The sequence below is a fragment of the Azolla caroliniana genome, unplaced genomic scaffold (assembly GCF_043228905.1).
Source record: "Azolla caroliniana isolate FFs.n. ecotype wild unplaced genomic scaffold, voAzoCaro1.0.p SCAF_2, whole genome shotgun sequence".
In the NCBI taxonomy this organism is placed as follows: Eukaryota; Viridiplantae; Streptophyta; class Polypodiopsida; order Salviniales; family Salviniaceae; genus Azolla; species Azolla caroliniana.
In genome coordinates, this window is record NW_028230437.1 from 17,989,469 (window position 1) to 18,012,204 (window position 22,736).

General features: G+C 40.9%; 1 protein-coding gene across 2 annotated transcripts; it reads right to left on the minus strand.

Moving 5' to 3' along the window:
- Positions 1-9,261: 9,261 nt before the first annotated feature.
- LOC147867461 (initiation factor 4A-like protein) lies at positions 9,262-13,602 on the minus strand. 2 transcript variants are annotated; one of them, XR_015529345.1, is made up of 6 exons: positions 13,436-13,602; positions 13,135-13,272; positions 10,438-10,660; positions 9,979-10,033; positions 9,744-9,841; positions 9,262-9,658 (listed from the first exon to the last, which is right to left on the minus strand). XR_015529345.1 is itself a non-coding variant. In XM_087315247.1 (6 exons), the coding sequence occupies exons 1-6, from the start codon at positions 13,487-13,489 to the stop codon at positions 9,641-9,643; spliced, it is 594 nt and encodes a 197-aa protein (XP_087171373.1). In that variant the 5' UTR covers positions 13,490-13,600; the 3' UTR covers positions 9,262-9,640. The 2 variants fall into 2 exon arrangements, 1 of the variants encoding a protein (XP_087171373.1); XM_087315247.1 differs by having other exon boundaries at positions 10,430-10,660; positions 13,436-13,600.
- Positions 13,603-22,736: the final 9,134 nt, after the last annotated feature.

A 22,736-nucleotide genomic window follows, 5' to 3' on the forward strand; every position in this document is an offset into this window, starting at 1 on the left:
AGGATAGCAAAATTAGGGTTTACCTTCTGACAGAGGAGAAGGACTTGCAGATCCCAACCACATTTAACTATGATTTACACTTGCTTTACCTGGGGCTGTATTTGGGTCATGGTCCACAATTCTCTATCTAAAACAATCCTCCTTCTCTCGGTCTCTCGGTCAGTCTCTCTCTCTCTCTCTCTTGTAAACTTCGCGATCGATCCAAGCCCACAAGATTGTCATGGATCCCATCAGTGAGAAACTTCCTCACCATGGCTCGAGCTCCATTCATATTTACCTCCTCCAACTCACGTGGATTTCATTAGTGTTGGGTGTAAGGCCTATGCCTCAGCCCTCGGCGTATAATTTTTTCACATGTTCTCGTTTGGAATTTCGGCACACATATTTTTCACTTTTATAGTGACTTAGGCTCACCCATTTATTAGTGTTTGTGTCTAGGCTTGCCTTGGCCCTCGGTGTACAAATTTTCACATGATGATAAACTCTAAACCACTATGGACCAATGAGAGACGTTTGGTTTGGGTTTGGCCACAACACACAGAGTTTGTCCAATGTCTTTTGCTCATGATGGGCCAATGCAAGACCTTTTGCGAACAAATAGGGGAGAAACCTTTTCATAAATGTCCACCATGGCTAATTTGCTCACATTTCTGTGGACTATGGACTTCAAATGATAAGTGTAATGGATAAAGTACGTATTTTTTGACGTGGTCACAGACAACTTCTCACACATTATTTGACTAGGTTAGACAATGTTTACCTTTTCAATGCATGTAGTTTGAAACCTTCACCTAGGCATGATCAAACATTGCCAGTCATATGACTCTTCTTCTTCCCCTTCTCTCCGTTAACATTGTTTAATTAAGCCAATGGTATGCGCTTCTTCTTCCCTTACTCTCTTTTAACATTATTTTGTTAAGGAAATGACATTGCTTTTAGTGCTTGGATTCTGGAAAGTAACTTTAAAGCCCTTTTTTGAAGGACAAACAGCGAGTGTTTATGATTGCAAACTAAAACTATAATGAGCGCACACTATTCAAGGCTAGAACCCACATCCCTCAAATCTCAAATCTCAAAGCACAAGCTTCAATGCTACACACCACCATGATTGTAATTTCAATGATCTATTGCTAGATATTATGTTAACTCTCTTATTTGATATTTATAGAAAGTGCACATTGTGCTTTATCGTGTAATATTTTATTATGTTAATGATATATATTATGGCATTTGTTTATCACTTTGACATCCTCAAAATATTACCAATTTCTTAGGCAAGCTCAAACAATATATAATTTTATCACATGGAAGGCACAATATATATAAGGAAATAGATTTAAGGACATACAATGCACAATGTTTTCATGCACTCCCATTTGTGCAACAAAATATTAATGTTGCAACCCAAAATTTCTTTGGATTTATAAGTAGTTATTAAGTTTTATTTGTATAGAATCAACTATCCTATGCATTTTGGTTCCCCTTTTGAAAGACTTAATTCTCACTTGCTATGGATCTACAATCTCTAGAGAAATCTCGTCATGCAAGTTCCATTTATAAAGAAAATAATTGATCTAATCATTGATTGCGTACAAGTTGAACTAATCATCGATCGTGTGCAAGCTATCGTGGTGTTGGAAATAGTTGATAAACCATGAACATGCCCAAGCCATATGTAAAAATCCTTCAAAGTTTTTATCCTTTATGATTGAAAGTTTGAAGAGTTCATCCAATGCAAAGTTTAGCTCACAAACTTTATGATATTTTTCCCACACACAAATTAAGGGATTGTACATTAGTGTCATAGTTCTATATTCATGCAAAGATTTAGTGTTTGTGAATGGGAACTCTAAATCAAGACCCAATTAAAAAACTCGTTTTTATGAAGGTTACATGAATATATCATACCCGTTTCTATTCAATCTTTAAATATGCCCTTTTGTGTGAAGAATGTGTAAAAATGGGTTTAAATAAAAGCTTGGGTTTAGGTCCCATGATAGTCCCCCGCCCCAACCCTTAAGAGCCAGTGGAAGCAATTGACAATTGGGAATGATTTAGAATGTTGCCCAACTATTAAGGAGAATTCCATGCAATATGGATGGTGATCCAAAACAACTTGTGCATTTGCTTTGGTTAATTGGGTTTGGGTATCATATGGCATTTCTAGATTGTACATTTGTTGTGGCCAATAATTTATGTGGCACATCAATATGAAATTTCATCATGGCACATAGTCTAAACCTAGCCTAGTCATACAGAATATTTGTGACTTTCAACCATGTGGTTTTATTAGCTTATTCACACCACATCCTGTAGAGAGCCAATGATTTCCCATTTGAATTTGGAAACTCGAGGAAAAGTACAATGGAATACCTATGGAATCTTGGAAAATTTTATGATATTTTGCCATTATATAAATAAGATAAAAGGACCAATAACATATCAGGGTCAATTTATTTATTTAGATCCAAATGTGTATAGTACAAACTTCAAAGAATACATTGGCAAGCTAGAAAAAATATGTCGGAAAAGAACACAGAAAATATAGTTCATTATTTAGAAAACGGAGCGTTGGAAACACAATCAATAACGATATAGAACATGTACTTTTATGTCATTTGCACCTTTATGCACATACATATAAAGCTACAATATCATGGTTGTATCATGCCTCATAGATATTCTCATCATGTTACACTAGAGTAAGAACATGTTGCATTCTTCATACACATGTGACATAGTAGGCAATTCACTTCATTTTCATCAAAATTTGGGTTAATAATATCATTAATATACTAGCCATAATTAATGCAGGAACAATTTATTTATGATAGGCTTTGGACATGCATACTTTAGTCTTTAATTCTTAAGTTATCCAACTTTAACATATTTTTCATATTTCATCAAGGATAGAGTTCTTGATGATGGGAATGTGGAGATGTCAATGATTTAGTTCTTGATGATGTCAATATTTTCTAAAATAGTAAAATTCACTTTCTCAGTTGTTTGATGAGAATGTAGGTTTTCGTGCGTGTGCATATAAAATTTAATTAGGTACATATAAGTATTTTTTACTATATGTGAATATTAGTTTGTGTAAGTATGGGCGAATTTGTATTTTCGTAAGTGCATTCATGTGAAAAGAGGTAGGTTTGTTTATATGAAAGTAAGCATATGTGTTTGTGTTCAAATAAGTTTTGATTTTTTATAGGAATATATTTGTAAATATTTATATGTGTAGGTTTATAATAGTAATTTTTTATTGTTGAGAATCAAACTCAACTCCCCTATGGCGTGAACACATCCTAAAACTACAAGTGTGTGGACACAACACCTCCACTATATAACATAACTAATGTGTCATAAAAGTTATATTCTATGACACATAGTTAATGAGTCTTGTAATATAACTAATGTGTCATAGAAATACACTCTATGACACAGTTAATAAGATTCCCCACTCCCCAAGATTCTAGAAATTGAGTGAGTGTTTTAGTGAGAGGGTGAGCTTATATAAAGCACCCTCCTCTTGCCTTGTAGTTGTCGGTTAATCTCCCTTGTAGTAGTTGTTATTTCTGTGAGTTATTATCTACTTCTTGTTAATATTGTGAAATGCACATAAGAGGTCAAAACCAACCTACTTAGCTTCTTACTTCTTGATCAATTTATAGTTGATACAAAGGTACCCATTTGGGTTGCCTTAGCTAAAAAGGGTGTGCTAAAAGGGTGGCTTAAAGGAACACATGCACACCACATTTCCCCCTTGAGAGAAACAAGAGACTAATGAGCAGGAACAAGAGTAGTGGCTTGTCCATCTGTTGGAGATAGAGCTCCCAAGTGGCACTATCCATGTTGGCAGGTTTCGAATGGACATCAATGGATAATTCTGGTGGGAGGTGAGGGTTACGACCATAGAGTGCTTGAAAAAGGTTGATCCGTGTCGATGCTTGTACAAATGTATTGTAGGCATGGGTGGCGAAAGACAAGATTTGATCCCAGGTTTTGTGGCATGGATCGATGTAAGCGACAATCTCCTTCTTGAGGGTCTTGTTGAGGCGTCCGATGAGGCCATTTGTCTGAGGATGGTATGGGGACTTAAACATCTGTTGGACACCTAGTTGAGCTGCAACAACGTTGAGGACATCCTTGTGGAACTGGAGGCCCTGATAAGATAATAGTTGGATGGGGCTAGTGACAGAAAACGAGCTAGCAATTGGTGGATAGAGATCAATCACTCATGTGGACTAAGGGCCACTTGGACTTGGCTGAGGTGGGGGACAAGAGGGCTATCATGTCGGGGGGTCGGGGAAAGATCAATTGGCGGAGACGGATCAATCGCTCCTATTGACTGCGGGTCACCTAGACTTGGCTGAGGTGGGGGATAGGAGGGCTATCGTGTCAGAGGGGAATCGAGGAAAGATCAATTGGCAGAGAAAGATCAATCGCTCCTTTGGATTGAGGGCCACCTGGACTTGGCTGAGGTGGGGGACAAGAGGGCTATAGGCGGATAGAGATCAATCAAACTTGTGAACTGAGGGCCACCTGGACTTGGCTAAGGTGGGGGACAGGTGGGCTATCGTGTAGGAGGGGGATCAGAGAAACTCGTGGGATAAGAAGTTAGTGGGCAACTTAAGGTGAGGGGGAGAGGTGGATGCTTGGACATGGGGAACTAGTGCCCATCATCTCCACCAATATGTGAAATGCACATAAGAAATCAAAACCAACCTACTTAGCTTCTCACTTCTTGCTCAATTTATAGTTGATACAAAGGTACCCATTTGGGTTGGCTTAGCTAAAAAGGGTGTGCTAAAAGGGTGGGTCGCCTTAGGTACATTCATCCTAAAAAGGGTGTGTTAAAAGGGTGGCACAAAGGAATGCATGCAAACCACAATATACATCTTGAGTATTCTATTTTCCTATCTATCTTATGTCTCTTCTCTCCCGTCTTTCATACACACATAACACACATATCTAATCTATTTCGTTGCACAAAATCACGCTCGATTCTTTACATGGTATTAGAGAGATTTGGTAGCTCGATCTAGCCCATCCTCTTGTGTCGTGTTCTACACTAAAAATTCAAGACGAACCGGCTCATCACTATCATAATGCCACTACATAGCTTGTGTCTAAGAGAGAAGAAAAAGAAGAAGAAGGAAATCTACATCGACCATCATGAACACTCAAATGGGTAGCTCTCTTCCCAATGAGAAGTTGGACCGAAACAACTTTGCATCTTGAGAATACAAGATGCACCAATACCTTGTCGGACAAGGCTATTGGGGCTACATTCAAAGAGCACAAGAAACCAAACCCGACCCAAAGGACACTCAATACTCAACATGGGAGCAAGCGGCGAGTCGAATAATGTATTCCTAGGCGACATGGGTCGATGACCACATGCTTGAATACATTCGTGAAGCCAAGACACCAAAAGAATCTTGGGAGAATCTCAAGAGGATTTTTGCAGCCATTACGACTGCAAGAAAGCTTCAACTCTATAAAGAGTTGAACAATATCTGTTGAGCAAGTAAGCTCAACTTGGGCCAGATCGGCTGAAGAAGCCGAGAACCGGATCGGACGGAGACTGATCGGTTAGGCCGGAATCGGTTGAAGAAGCTAGGAGTCGGATCGGATGGAGACCGATTAGCTAGGCCGGATCGGCGGGGAGCCGGTGAGGCCGTTGAGACACCGATATTCCTCGAAGGAATAATTTTGGGAGTTAGTGTCAATAGCTCATTTATGAGCACTCAAGTACTTGTCAGTCCGTTATCAGGTCTTGTATAAGTAGTGCTCATTGAGCACATTATATGTTCACAAAGTCTTTTTTATAATAGAATTTTTTGTCATTTGCACTCTCTATCTCAGGCTCTCTCTCTCTCTCTCATATTGTGTATCTCCATTCTCTGCCTATACCTAACTATTGTATCCCGGAAAACCAATTGTGTGCTTTGTGCTCGCATAACGCTTCTGCATGTAATTCTTTTACATGGTATCAGAGCGTGAGGGTTGAACATCCTCTGTTGCTGACAAACAATTTCAACACAAAGATGAAGAGTTTTCTCCCGAACAACAGGAGCATGGACAGAGGTATGGGAAGCTCACTTTCGACAAAAAAGCTTGATAGGAGCAACTACACATCTTGGTCCTATAAGATGCACCAATACCTGCTTGGGCACGGATATTAGAGCTATGTCGAAGGAGCGAATGAGGCAGCACCAGATGCGATACATAAGGACTTTTCAACCTAGGAGCAGGCGGCGAGCAAAGTGATGTACTGCTTTGCATGTAATGTTGAAGATCAACTATTGAGCTACATGAGGGATGCCAAGATGCCACAAGATGTGTGGGTGAATTTCAAAAGGATTTTTACCGCAAGCACAATGGCCAAGAAGTTGCAACTCAGGCAAGAGCTCAACAATGTCCCATAGAAAGATCTGTTTGTGGCCAATTACGCTGCCTAGATCAAGGAGATCTACGACTCTCTCGCCTCCATCAATGTGATCGTAGAGGAGGACAAAATGGTGCACGTCTGCCTCGGAGGGCTAGCATCTAGATTCGGATCCACAACCCTCAACAAACCACACATCCTCCGGTATGTGCCAAGAACGACGAGCTCGAAGGTGATCAACCTTCAATTTCCTCCTCTTCCTTGTCCTCATGACCCATCACTTGCTCGTCTTCTTTGAAGTCATCGAGGTGAGGTTCATCTTCATGCCGCTTGTCACGATACAATGACATAAAATACAGTCGTTCTAGAGACGCCACCGTCACCATAGTCACAATCATTGCTTCTAGAGACGTTTCCTCATCATTATCATTTTTGCTGCCTTGTCTTCGACATCATAATTTTCACCTTTTTGGTGGGGATTGCATCAACTACCTGCTTGTGCTACCGTTTGTGTTGTGTTTTGGGTCAACCTCAACTATTTACCCTCTCATGATAGAAGAAGCCGAGTTGAACGCTTTGTGTGCACTCCTTTGCTCGTTGGTGTTCCAGTTCCCGGTGAGGACCGTACATGGTCGCTCACGCTTGTTGGTGTTCCAATCTCCGGTGAGGATCACACATGATCGCTCATGCCTATTGGGGTTCAAGTTCCTGATGAGGACTGCAGAAGGTCGGTCACACCTGTTGGTGTTCCTAGTGAGGACCGTACATGGTCGCTCACGTTCATTGGTATTCTAGTCTCCGCTCACCCCTACAACACGCTTTCGAAAAGGCAATCGTAAGGGGAGGATAATGTCACGATACAATGACATAAATACATAGTTGGTGAGGATTGAACTTGCAACCTCGCGTCAACAAGATGCCATGCTCAAGCATTTTGATATAAGCATGTATTTATATATCATGTACTTGATCTAGAAATACTCTCTAATCACATACCTCTAGAAAGTTCTAGAACGAGAAGAAGGTTCTAGAGGGTTCTTCAAAATACTCTAATGCATGTACTTCAACTCATGGTATAAATGCTTGTAACCTCCTTGGCCCCTTTCAATGGATTCAACACCAATCATTGACACATCAATTTAGTATTCTCATTTCATGCCATATTGTCTCCTTGATCTTTATATTTGTCTTCATGCTGGTGTCATACATAATAATTGTGTTGCCTTCTTCGATCTTCTCGGGGCGTAGTTGGTGCATCTTGTTGAATCTACCCTTGTTCTTTAGCCTAGTTGCTTTGATCTTCTCTAGTGCCAACTCCAAGTCATCTGGCCTTCTCTCCAGTTGTCTTATCCTTGTTGCCAGAATCTTCCCGATTCATCTCATTCTCCCACGACATCACTACCTATGATGTGATCATCGGGCATCAATGGTTTTTGACCATACATGAGCTCGACTGGCATGAACCATGTCACCGAATTGTGGGTGGTTCTTTCGGCCCACAAGATATAAGGCAATAATTGCAGCCAGTCTTTGACTCGTCCTTCGAAGGCTCTGACAATGGCCTTTATCTACGGGTCTATGCCCGTGCTCTATTTGGGTTATAACCAATTGTGAGGGAAAGCTTCACTCCGAGCACTTCAAAGAGTTCCATAGCTTCATAAGCATTTAACTCTCCCATGTTTGCCTCTATCTTGCCCATGTAACTGTATCGACAGATGATGTCTTTGAGCAAGAACTTGTTGTGTTGCTTCCGCATACCTCGTGGAAATATTTGTATAAATCAATGGATATTTGCCTCCTGTCGATGTCATTAGCCTTAAGTCAGGACCGGCATATACCCTTTTGATGGTGAATGAGATACTACCGTGCTTAGCTTTTACCTATTAGTACTTAATGTCTCTCTCCCTCCCTCCCTCCCTCCCTTGCTTTACTGTTTCTTACATAAAGCACCAACGTCCTAGCACAAGCAAATTCATGGATTTTAGCAATGAATGCACTTAAGCGAAGCCCAATGGATATTTTATTCTCTCTATATAGGGTGATGCAACATCCTAGCACAAGCAAATTTATGGATTTTGAAATGAGTGGACTTAATCAAAGCCCAAAGGATATTTCAATCTATATAAAAACAAAAGGTGAGTTAATGGTGACCCTCGTGCAATATGTGCACAACATGGTCCTCTTGGGCACCAAGTGCAATGCTCTTCTCTTCCCAAAACGAACATGGATCTTTCAATCCTTTCGGCTTTCTCCATCCATATCAACCTTGGATGACACCCATTGCTCCAATTGTTAGTGAGCAAGTACAGATCAATTGAGAACTCAAAATTAAGTTTTTCTTTCTACTTTTCGCCCCATCACCAATAATCGTTGATTCAACTCTTATTGAGCCAATGCAAGTCAATCGAGAACTCAAAAACTACACTTTTCCCCCTATTTTCGCTAAATGAAACAATCAGCTCTTCTTTCTACTATTGTAAGGTGGTTTTGTAACAAAGAAGGTATACGTATTATATCTCTACACAAAATCAACCGTTCTTTTTGTGGGCTATTTATTTAACCAATGACTTCTACCTAATTGCCTTCACATTTTTGCATTGATGATAACAACATTTTCATAGAATTTATTGATATTTCCTATTTCACCATGTTGAGTTCCCAAATGGACATGGCTCCAAATGCTTGAACCCATAAAAAGAGTATGCTATGATTAGAGAAAAGTGTCTTCTTCATGTACTTGCATTAGATCCGCAAGATTAGATTTAATGTAAAAATGTTGTCAAATGAGAAAATGTTTACTATGTACAGTTTCCTTTTCTTCAAATGTCCGTAGTCATTGTAATCTTTGGTACTAATTTTCATGGCAAGCCTTTTATGAAGTTTCACAATTAACATAAATGGGACCGAATATAGCATCATATTACATAAATATGCCAGGAAGTCATATGGACTTGGGCACATGTTTAGGAAACAGAGATCTATGAACACATGTTCTCATTGGCATTTTTGCTAATTGTAAAATGGTTACATGCTCAGGTATTACCATGTTCGAAACTTCTATAAGAGATGTAGTAACTTCGTGAAATGTTTGTTAGTTGAATCCCTTGAAGCAATTGGCAGACTTGGTTTTTCGAATTAGCACTATATATCCTTTCCTTTTCTTCTTCTTTTGTTTTTATAAGAATTAACAATATAAACACTTTCCTTTTTGTTCAACCTTCCAAATTGATAAGAGATACAGAACTTCACTCAAAGCAGCTCAAATATCTGGAAAGCCAAAAATACCATTTGAGAAACACTTCAAGAGTGCAAAAAACTTCAAATTTAAGTGACATGAGGATGTGCATTTCACCTGGATTGGCATCTCTTCTATGATAAGTCCACAGCCTTCTTCAATGTTTTTGAGGATAGCCACTTCCCCCCCTACTAGCATGCTAATCACAATGGCCCCTGATCAATTACCCCGAAAAAATAACTGTCAGAAAATTCAGAAGAATTCGTAGAAAATTAATTATTAATAGACATCTCATCATTTACAATGCAGCGGAATTGTTTCCTTCTTGATAGTGAGGCATGAATTAACTAACCTGATGATCCAGTTGAATGTCCCAGACATGCTGCCAATCTCCTCTGGTATACTTCCTGGATGGATGAATATTAATAAAGAGAAATGAAACCACAGTGAGAGGTCTCCACCAATCAATGTATAGCCCCTTGCACTTGCATGGATCCCAATATCATTGTACTATAGGGGTGCTTTTTTACACCTTCCTATCCACCTAAAGTTTGTAAAGCAACTTGTCACAAGTAACATACAGACCCTATGCCTTGCTAAATGACATTGTATCCAGACAGCTTCCTAAGTGTCCCTAAGGTTCGAATGATTACACATTGATCTCATTCCTAATAATAGGACCTCGTACATATACGTCCTTACCTTTGCAAGATGACAACATTGACCACAGCTTTAAGACTTAACAATATTAAATTATAAGTCTCGTCATCACATGGCATTCAGAGAGAGTAGATTAGAATTACCTTTTTACCTGGCAGGTCATAATTGATCAGCACTCTTGCACATAAAGGTGCCTCTGAAAGTGCCTGGGAAGGTAAACAAGCATCAGTAACCACAAGGAGATGTGAATGTGCCTCTTGTAAGTCATTAATGATTCGTTCAGTATTCTCTAGTAAAGATTGATTCCAATCTACAACTGCCCTCTGGAACTTCTCTAGCACAGCATGTCGTTCAGCATCAGAAAGATCACTGTGCTGGGATAAACACAACACCATTGATGAGATGCAAGGAAGCTAGAATAGGCGATGATCTCAGAAATGCATAAAAAATATTAATGGACATGTTGGTTTCAATCAGTCAGATACTTTGTGATAGAGCTAAATAAAGCACAGAAACATTGTGAACAATAAGAGACCTAAATTTAGGATAATCAGCTAAATTTTGACATAGGAAAACTGTAGCTATCTGGTTAATCTTATTACAGCTCATCCTGCAAAAGGTACAGTCACTAGAAAACGATAGAAAAGACGGCAGCAACCAGTAAAGACAATAAACACAAACTTAAATTAGTCATGCCATGAATGCCAAGTAATGCTTTATTTAACAGAAACATTGAGCTGATAATTGCGCTTTCAAATCATTTTGCCAAACAGTCAGTCACTGACTTAAATGTCTCCACAGGAAACAATATCCAAAATTCCAATTACCAAGTCGAGCCAAATAACTGCAATGCGCAAAAGCATGAAGAGATAATACCAAAGTTGATTATGAAGTCAAAAGGTTTGAAACTGGCTCTAGAAGTACACCAATGTTGATTATGAAGTCAAAAGGTTTGAAACTGGCTCTAGAAGTACCCCAAAATTTTACTCAACGTGCATTCATAGAATCTGCTTTTGTCTTCATTAATTTAAAATTTTCAATGTCTAGTAGTGACTAGTTAGGTTGATGTTTCAAAAAGGATAAGAGTATTCCTATGTATTCCCAAATAACTAGTTGTAGACCGATTGGAATAATGATATGAGTCTTTCCAGCTACCTCCTTATTCATTATTACAATTATACATATAATCTCCGGAGTCAGTGGGCAGAGATTGACCCATCAGGTCATGCGACTTACTGTTTATGCAGCCAGCAGCAACCAGTAAAGACAATCAGCACATTCTGCCAGATATTAACTCAAATATGACCGAGTTCTGGAAACCCAAAAACGATAAAACTAGCAGTATCCCCTTCTGTATAAAAAAGGGCTTACTTTTTTCTAGCTTTACCACTATAATCTAATAGTTGCGCTATATATGCCCCTGATGTCAAAGAAATACTATTCTCTTGCAAAGACTTTCTTCAGATTCTCACAACTTCGAGGCAGCCTAGATATTAGCTGTATAGTCGAGCACAAAATGTTATTCTATATACTGCATATTGGCATGCATATTATTTTCTTTTCCAGACATGTATGGCCCTTCTAGATCACTCTGTCCTGTTGACATTGATCACACTGCATATGTCTTTGTCAATGATATACTTCATTTTTCCTGGCAATAAATCTAAAAATGTGCAATTTACCCTTAGTTGAAACAACCGAGTTCTGGAAACCCAAAAACGATAAAACTAGCAGTATCCCCTTCTGTATAAAAAAGGGCTTACTTTTTTCTAGCTTTACCACTATAATCTAATAGTTGCGCTATATATGCCCCTGATGTCAAAGAAATACTATTCTCTTGCAAAGACTTTCTTCAGATTCTCACAACTTCGAGGCAGCCTAGATATTAGCTGTATAGTCGAGCACAAAATGTTATTCTATATACTGCATATTGGCATGCATATTATTTTCTTTTCCAGACATGTATGGCCCTTCTAGATCACTCTGTCCTGTTGACATTGATCACACTGCATATGTCTTTGTCAATGATATACTTCATTTTTCCTGGCAATAAATCTAAAAATGTGCAATTTACCCTTAGTTGAAACAACCTCTAAGATCACCCAACCTGATCTTAATTTTCAAAGGTAATCTCATTTTTGAACAATCTTTACCTTTTTAATATGCATATTGAAATCATTGTCTTCCAAGAGAATATGGAATTTGAAGGAAGGCACGCCTAAAGCATCTAATACTCTGCCGTGCCTGGAGACTACATCATATCCAAAGTATTCCCAACGATGTGACGTGATGTACTTAGCTGGTTATAAGTCTTCATCTTAGCCCGGGAATGAGCTTGGTTTTAATGAGAGTCAATGGTGTGTATCCTACTACATAGAAAGGCAAATCGACAATGTGATTTGTGCCCACATGCATACATCCTCTTTCATAATTCTGAGATCTGATTCAAAATCATATGGATCATGGAAGGCAACTCTCTGTTTTGTCTTTGTTTCTTACCAGCTGCATTCTTATGCCAGCATATAGAATTTATCATCCCACCCAGCCCAATTGGCAGAGCGATAACAAAATGAATTCATTACAATGGAGAGACACATCATGAATTAATACCAGAAGAAATAATTCATATAATAAACACAATTTGTTTCAAAAGTAAGAAAACTTGATAGAAAGCTTCTTCCCTACATAACAAAGATTTATCCATACATGATCATTTTTTCAATTCTTCAAAACAATGATAACAGCAATTCTTCTTCATTCCTTTTCCTTTTCCTTTTCTAGTATCATCTTTTAAATAAACAGTGAAGGAAATAATGCGGTCAAGAAACGCTTAGATCTGTGAACTAACCAGAGAATTGACTGATATGTGCTGAAAAGAAGAGAAATGGCTACACACAGCATCGAGAGAGTCTCTGGAGCTACAACACATTATCAAAGGAAGCCCATCTTTTCTTCCCAATACCTTCATCAGATCCACAAGAGTTCCCTGTTCAAGTTGAAAACGCCAAAAAAGAAACACAGAAAACAATAAAAAACGAAACGAAAGAAAGTAGCAGAAAACAGGACCACAAAAAGATGAGGAAAAGAGTTCAGACATATATCTGTGAATATGTAAATAAACAGAACAAAATGGAAACAGAATCTGATACCATCTTAAGGCGATGACGGTCCACAGCTAAGTAGTAGTGCTTCATGGTCTCCATAGCCAAAGAATGAACTCCCTTCCCCTGCACCTCCCAAACCTGAATTCCTTCCTACTCTCCCTAATGAAAGGTTTGGCCTACTAAGAATATACCATTTCATGTGCTTTGAATAAAAGCAGCCATTTAGACATAATATATCATTTCATGCGCACTTCACATACTTAACAAGAATCGACAAACTTTGCCAAGTTATGTGAAGGAGATGTTAGGCGCGTGGAATAGCTCGTGTGTTGGGGCCTAGCTTCAAAAGCACTATATTGTGAGAAGTATGCCACAGTCTCTATGTAGCTTACCGTTGTTCGTCTAACTGATGGAAAAACCTCGCCCATGTCACTTTGGCCAAAGCTTTTTTTGGAATGGTTGCCAAATACAATAATATCCGTGAAGTAGCATAGGACTTGTGACGCATCCTAATGCAGAGCTATGAAGATGCGTCCATCTCTCTTGTAGACTAGTTGAGGTCGTTGGATCATATGTATATCTTGGAGTCACTTTTAGTGCTCACTCAAGTAAATTTTCAATGACACAAGTAGCCAAAGATAGACTAACATGAGGATATACATCCCTCTCACTCTTAGAGAGGCAATGCCACTAGGCATACTTTCAGGAGCCACAAACTAAGGGGTGGCTCTTCGACTCATTAGTGACCCCTTCCCTCATGTATGCATAAGTGTTTTATTGGGCTCAAGGGCTACCACCTTTCATGTGGGTGCAATTAGAGAGACCATTGGTGATGATGTTATCATGTCAACTTCGAAGCTAATCGGCAATGTCACATGACATCATTAGAGCAAAGTTCACTTTACCCTTGATGCTAGTAAAAGCACATTTCCAACTTGTAGTTTTTAATAATAGGATACATAGCCAATCACAAGCTAGGATATCTAGTCAAGATTTCGAGGCATCTTGATCACTCTATGAGTCTGGCAATACTAGCACTATGGTAAGTTGGCTTTTTGTAAACACCCTAATATTAATAACTTACCTCCTCTTAGGTACAACTAGTGTTGCCTTTTGATGGCTAGCATTGCCTATCATGAGAACGGTATTCCAAGAAAATTTGCCCGTCAAATGACGGTTTGTCAAAAAAATTGTCCTTCAAAAAGTAAATACATTGAATATTCGTACTAAACAATATATTATACCCTTCTATCCTTTGCATCTTTCCAAATTTCATATACACGATCCCATTGTATTTCTTCAATACGTGGCCCATTCAATGAGGTTCGCATTGAATCATCTAAATGTTCTATACTCAATCGATTTCTTTTCATCTCTTTGATAAGATTTTGCTTAGAGAACCTTCTCTCACATGAAATCGTGCTAGATGGAATAACCAAAGTAGTGTGCCATAATTTCATCAAATGAGGGAAACTATCTTGCCAATCCTTCATTTTGCAAAACATACGCCAAGCTTCATGCATAGTATAGCCTTCACAATAAAAACGTAAAGTGTCAACAAACCTATAGAGTTCCATTTCACAAGCCTTTGCATCATGTAAATTTTGAAGACATGCATTGACATCAACATTTGGTTGTGTTGAGAATCAAGCTCAATTTGGTCGAGTGTGTGAACTCACCTTGAGAGTGAATAGACACTCTAACGGTTAAGAGTCACCATTAAGTCACCACTTTGTATTCTAGCATTTAGTATGAGTCATAGAATCATATTCTATGACACATAACTTATGAGCTTTCACATTCCCCATGCTCCATGAGTCTTGTAGTTAATGAAGAGAGAGGGTGAATATATAAAGCACCCTCCTCCCACCTTGTATAGCGCTGAGTCTTTCTCCTTTGTTAATACAATCTATCTTGCGTATACTCTGTGTGTGTGTGTGTGTCTCTCTCTCTCTCTCTCTCTCTCTCTCTCTCTCTCTCATACACACACATAACTCACATCTCTTCCGCTGCACAAGAATCACCTTTGATTCTTTACATGGTATCAGAGCGATTTGGTAGCTCGATCTAGCCCATTCGCCTCATCGTGATCGTGTATTGTGCTCCACGCTGACGACCAAGAACCGGCTCATCGCTATCGTAGCTTCGCTACATAGCTCGCACTCGAAGAGAGAAGAAGAAGAAGAAGAAGAAGAAGAAGAAGAATCGACATAATGAATACTCAAATGGGGAGTGCTCTCCCTATTGAGAAGTTGGATCGAAACAACTTCGCATCTTGGGAGTACAAGATGCACCAATACCTTGTCAGACAAGGCTATTGGAGCTACATCAAAGGAGTGCACGAAGACCGACCCGTCGAAGTGACTCCTGGATACGCGACATGGGAGCAAGCCGCAAGCTGCGTGATGTATTGCTTGGCGACATGTGTTCACGATCACATGCTCGGCTACATTCGCGAAGCCAAGACACCGAAGGAGGCATGGGAAAATCTACGAAAGATTTTTGCGGCGAACACAACTGCAAGAAGGCTTCAACTCCGCCAAGAGTTGAACAACATTCAACAAAAGGACATGTCCATCACGACATACACCGTGAAGATCAAGGAGCTTTGCGACTTGCTCGGCTCGATAAGCGCAAGTATAGATGATGATGAAATGGTGCAAATATGCCTCGGCAGCCTCGCACCACAGTTCGGCGCGATGTGAACCACCGTTCTAGCAAGGGAGAAATCTCCCTCCTTCTTCGAGCTCCAATCAATGCTATTGGTCGAAGAAAACCACGTGCGTACAAGGAGTAGTGAGTCGGAAGGCCACATGCTCTATACGCACTTGAACAGAGGAAGAGGACGTGGACGAGCGAGAGGTTGATTCGGTCAAGGACAAGGCGGATGAGGTTCGACCTACGACAACAATTCCCAATTTCAGCCGCAAAATGGAAGCCAACGAGGAACCTTCGCAAGAAGGGGGAGCTTCCACTCCGACCCGAGCCGTCAAAATGCAACCGAATGCGGATATTGCGGAAAGCTCGGCCACCATGAAGGAGAGTGCTGAAAGAAGATGCGCGAATCGGCTTCCACAAGCCGACAACTCACGAATTACGCGCACAACTCCGACTATGAATATCGTGGCGGAATGTATGCACACAACTCCGACCGTGGCGGAATGTACAGGCACAACTCCGACTACGAAGTTCATAGCGGAATGTATGCACACAACTCCGACCGTGGCGGAATGTTCATGATGAAACATAGAGCAAACTCTATGTCGGCCGCTACCTCAATTAGTGCCTCCGGTTCGGAAGACGTATGGTTCGTCGACTCCGGTGCCTCGAACCATATGACATCGCATCAAGAATGGTTCGAAGAACTTTGAGAGCCAGACCGACCCAACTATGTCGAAACCGGAGACAACACTACGCACCCGATTCGACACATCGGCAATGTTCCGTTCGGAAAAGAAGGTAAGCAAAATTACATTAAAAATGTCTTGCATGTACCGACCATTACGAAGAATTTGGTCTCCGTCGGCCAAATTGTAGAGCAAGGGATGCAAGTTCGATTTAATCAAGGCGGTTGCTTCATCGAAAAAGAGGGCTGACTCATCGTGCACGGAAGAAGTGAGGGCCGGATGTTCATTCTCGATTCACACGAGATGAAATCCGCCATGTTCACGAAAAGCATGAAAGCTGACTCCGACATAGAGCTATGGCACAAGCGAATCGGCCACATCAATCTCAACAAACTCAAAGCAATGAAATCGAAAGGAGTCGTCATCGGACTCCCGACATTCAAAGAGAAGGAGATTGAAGGCGTATGCGAAGTGTGCCAATTCGGCAAGCAACACCGACACCCATTCCCGAAAGAGCGGAACGTGAGCAAAGGTCTACTCGACGTAGTCCATTCCGACGTATGGGGACCGGCGTAGATGGCTACATTTGGCGGATGTCGATATTACGTGCTCTTCATCGACGACTTCTCTAGGCACACTTGGATCTACCCGATGTGGCAAAAGAGCAAAGTGTTCGGACAGTTCCAAACATTCAAGAATGAAGTCGAGAAAGCCATGGGCCGACATGTACGTTGTCTTCGATCGGATGGCAGCAAGGAGTACTTCTCAGACGATTTCACGGCGTATCTCCGAAAGGAAGGAATTCAGCGAGAATTCACTTGCTGACACACTCCGCAACAAAATGGAGTAGCCGAGCGCAAAAATTGGCACATCCTCGAAGTAGCGCGGGCTATGATGAACGAGAAGCATATGCCCAAGTCATATTGGGCTGAAGCTGCAAATACGGCCGTCTACCTAATGAACCAGTGCACAACATCCGGTGTGCACGAGGTCACTCCGCACGAAAAATACTTCGGAAAGAAGCCGGAATTATCGCACATCCGGATATTCGGCGCGATAGCGTATGTGCACATCCCTGACGAGAAGCATCAAAAGCTTGACCCGAAGTCGGAGAAATGTATCCTCGTAGGATACTCATTGGAGCAAAAGGGGTACAAGTGCTACAACCCCTCAACTCGAAAATCTCGAGTAAGTCGAGATGTCATTTTTGACGAGTCCGCATCCTGGTATGCACCAGAGACAACTTCGACTCCGCTCGACTCAGAATCCGCCTGTTGAGATATCAAGCTCAACTAGTTTAATCTAGTTAGTCAACACATGTAACTTAGTAGTTACCTAGATCGAATCTAGTTAATGTGTTGACCTTAAGCCTTTAAATAGGACCCTGTACTTAAGTGGGATATTCTAGATCCTCCACTCCTTAGTACATTTAATGTAGGACTTACACATAAGTACCTATGTTCTACCCACACATGTGCACCTTTGCACATGGGTTGTATATATACCTCATTGTGGGTATTTTTGTATGTTGATGACACTTTTCAATATAGACAATAATCCCCCATTTATCTTCGTGCGCATAAGTGTAACTTCCTCTCTCTCTCTCTCTTCCTCTCACACACTCTCACACGCATATCATACTAATCTTCCGCTGCTTAACGTAACCATATAATTAGTCTCTAATTAACCCTAGTTAATTACCTAATTACTTGACACCGCCAAACAAGAGATAGAGGATGAAGACCGCCTTACGCACATGTTCGAAGAAAGTCCGATCACGACCCGACTAAGAGGACCACAAGAGCCTTTGAGCGATCAAAGCACATCACGGCCTAGCTCGAAGATGGACAAAGGCAAGGCGAAAATGGCGGAATACGCAGACAATTGCTTCGACGACGATGAGTCGACTCACTCACTCGATAGTGAGTTCGGCGGCTTCGATGTACCAATCGGAGCTAAGAAAGCCCTTATCTCTACAAATGAAAAGCTCTATCGCTCCACCCATGAAAAGAATCCAGTCAGCTGATTCGGCTACAATGACTACATGGCATATCACTATGCCTTTATGATGAAGGTGGCGACAGTACGCGAGCCGGAAACATTTTCCGAAGCAGCCAAGGATCCGCGATGGATCGAAGCCATGAACGAGGAGATGCAAGCACTATGCAAGAACGAGACATGGGATCTCGTTCCCACCTCACCACACAAAAAGGCGATCAGATGCAGATGGATTTACAAAGTGAAGTACAACGCCGACGGTTCCGTCAACCGCTACAAAGCGCGACTCGTAGTGAAAGGCTATGCACAAATGCATGGAGTTGACTACGAAGAGACCTTTGCCCCGGTGGCAAAGATGATGACGGTACGGACCGTAATTGCGCTTGCCGCAGCGAAAGGGTGGCACCTCCATCAAATGGACGTCAAGAACACCTTTCTACAAGGCGAATTAGAAGAGGTGTAAATGATACAACCACCCGGCTTCAACTCGAGCACCCCTCCGAAAGCCGTATGCCGACTCAAGAAGCCACTCTACGGCCTTAAGCAAGCACCGTGTGCTTGGCATTCGAAGATTACGCAATATCTTCATCAAATCGGCTTCCGTATGTCAAAATCGGAGAACTCCCTCTACATACGAAGCGATTCCGCAAGTCCGATTGTCATCATCTTATATGTGGATGACCTAGTCATTGGAGGTGAGCATCTCGTCGATATCAATAAGGTTAAATCCCTCCTTTTCGACAAGTTTGAGATGACAGACATGAAGGAGCTCCATTACTTCCTCGGCATCGAGGTAATTCAGACTCTGGCCGGAATCATGATCTCTCAATGGCACTACATCCTAAACTTGTTATACAAGTTCGGTATGGCTGAGTGCAAATCCGTGGCAACCTCGCTCGATCGTAATCTCAAACTAGATGCGAACTCCGGCACCAAAGCGTGTGAGCCGACTCAATATCGGCAACTCATCGGGAGTCTCATCTACCTCACGATCACTCGACCCGATCTCAGTTATCCGGTCGGTCTCCTTAGCCAATTCATGCAAACACCGCGTGATACTCACTTGGATTGCAATAAGCGAGTTCTACGATACGTGAGCGGCACAATGGATTGCGGCATCCTCTACAAGACCGTGATGCCAATACGACTCGAGGGGTACACAGACGCCGATTGGGCCGGCTACAAAGCCGATAGACGATCAACCTCTGGATTTGTTTTTTCCCTCGGCAGTGGAGCAATATCCTGGAGTAGCAAGAAGTAGCCTACCGTCGCTCGTTCGAGTACGGAGGCGGAATACAGGGGCGCAATCGTAGCTGCATGTGAAGCCGTATGGCTTAAGAGGATTTTGAAGGATCTGGGCGTTCCCATCAAGGATCTGACTCCCCTTTACTGCGACAACATGAGTAGTATTTATTTGGCTCAGAACCCGGTGTTCCACGCGCGGACAAAGCACATCGAAGTGCACTATCACTTCATCCGAGAGCGCGTTCTAGCTGGCGATGTCGACCAACAACACATTAGCACCAATCTCCAAACGGCCAACATCTTCACTAAAGCCTTAGGAGCCGACAAGCTATGGCAATTCATGACCGATCTCGGATTGACGATCCTTGACCTGCCAAGCTTGAGGGGGAGTACTGAAGACGCTACTCAATAACGAGTGGATTCCGCAAAGCGCGCACACTACGCAATAACGTGTGGATTACGCAACCGCGCAACGAAGCCACAAAGAGCTGATCTACCGCACAAAGCCGCGAAGAAAGATGCAAGCCGAAGCACAGACTTCGCAACTACACACAACGCAAGCTGGAGCACAGATTCCGCAACTCCGCATAAATGCGAGTCGACGCGAACTTCGGAACGCGAGTCGAAGCGGATTTCGGATACCGTCAGAAACCGACCCGACTTGAGCTTGAGGGGGCGTGTTGAGAATCAAGCTCAACTTGGTCTAGTGTGTGAACTCACCTTGAGAGTGAATAGACACTCCAACGGTCAAGAGTCACCATTAAGTCACCACTTTGTATTCTAGCATTTAGTATGAGTCATAGAATCATATTCTATGACATATAACTTATGAGCTTTCACATTCCCCATGCTCCATGAGTCTTGTAGTTAATGAAGAGAGAGGGTGAATATATAAAGCACCCTCCTCCCACCTTGTATAGCGTTGAGTCACTTACCGAAGAGAAGTAGCAATGCAAAGTTGCAAAGTTGTGGATGTATTCCATCAATGATCAATTATAACTTGTGTGAGAGAGAGGGTGGGGAAGAAAGAAAGAACAAAGTACAACTTGATCAAAGCAAAGAACTGGAGAAAGGAAGGAAGAAAGAAAGAACTAAAACTTGATCAAAGCAAGGGAGAGAGTGGGAGAGAAATCAAGAAAGAAGTAGAAGCAAATGGAGAGAGAGAGAGATAGAGAAACAAACAAACAAAAGAGAGGTTTGGGTTGAAAATAAAAGAAGCCCGAAGTTTATTTTCACACTATGCATATGTCCGAGCACTTCTTCTCCTTTCTCGCATCACATAACATATGTTTACACATTTACCTTTCTCAAATAAAACTATATGCTATAGCCTATGAATTGTAATTTGTAACTACTAATACATGTACTATTGTTTTACCCTTAGCAAAATTTGACGGTATTAACAAATTTTAAACCTTCATTTTTACGTTTTTATAAAATATATGCCTGTCAAGATTGACAGATTCATTTTCAAATATATGCCCATCAAAAGGCAACATACCGTACAACCACGATATCGATGAAACTTTAATCTCTCATGAGGATCGTAATATGCCAAGAAATATGGCAGATTTACACGGACATAAATCGATCAACCCACTAGAGCCACTCCCATCTAAAATGTTGTACTATAAGAAACACTCCATACACTTGTCTAAGGTAGGTTGTATTGTACGACCAAAATATGTAGATAGGTTCTTACCAAATGCACTAAGGGTTGCCATTGGACAACTTAGAGTATCATCTCACTAACTTGAGGTTGAGAATGGTTGCACTAATAGAATCCCCAGAGAGGAAAGGATATGTAGATTATGTCACATATGTCACAATATAGTCCTAGTCCGCAGTCGGTGTGTTCGTGACAACATAGAGGTAGAGGATGATTATCACTTTACATGTAAGTGTCCAAGTTACATTGTCGTAGTGTGAATCACACACTACGTGAAATGTGTAAAATACTATATCCGTTTTAAAGTACGTATAATAAATAAAATAAAATATTAAAAATATTTATTACAAGCATAGGGCAAGATTTGAACCCTATACCTCCACGTAGACAAACCCTAATCTTACCACTGTACTAACTTATCCTAAATGTTCTACATATAGATTTAATACATATAAGACCTTTATTTACGCCTACCTTTATTAAAAGGTAAGTCATGCATTTTTAGAATGCGTGAATACTTTATTTATAAGAAAAACGTATACCAATAAAAAAATGACTCGTGCACATCTAGCGAGCATGAGCACTATATTTAGGAAATAAAAGCATAGTGTAAAAAGGCAACTCATACACATTTAGTGTGCATGAACACTTTAGAAAAAGCATGAAGCTATGCTTAGCCTCTTCCATCCTTATATAAGGAGGAGAGAAAGATGTATGGGGGGGTTGTTGATTATTTTACAAGGGTTGATTAATATAATATATTCATGGGATTCACGAATTTGCTAACTATTTTTCTCTCTTAATCTGAGTACTCACGAATACACTATACTCATGGGATTCACGAGTTTTTCATATATTTCTTTCTTACAATATATTTCATATTCTTAATTGCCTTAGAATTTTCTTTTCTCCTAGTCCAAAACCTCAGTGGTTCCTACCCGATTCACGCAACGATCCAGAGCCGAAAGGCACAACAACGTCAAGATAAGGGTAAAATACCAAGACATACTAGGACCCTCTCCCACCCTATCCAAACTATTAGATACCCCATATAGACAATAGATAGATATATCATACATCTAAAACA

Coding starts and splice junctions, on each gene's coding strand:
- LOC147867461 (XM_087315247.1), bottom strand. CDS start 13,489: ATGGAGACCATGAAGCACTACTACTTAGCTGTGGACCGTCATCGCCTT. Junction 13,273..13,435: donor ACCGTCATCGCCTTAAGATG/GTATCAGATTCT, acceptor CAACTTGAACAG/GGAACTCTTGTGGATCTGAT. Junction 10,661..13,134: donor ACATATCAGTCAATTCTCTG/GTTAGTTCACAG, acceptor TGTTTATCCCAG/CACAGTGATCTTTCTGATGC.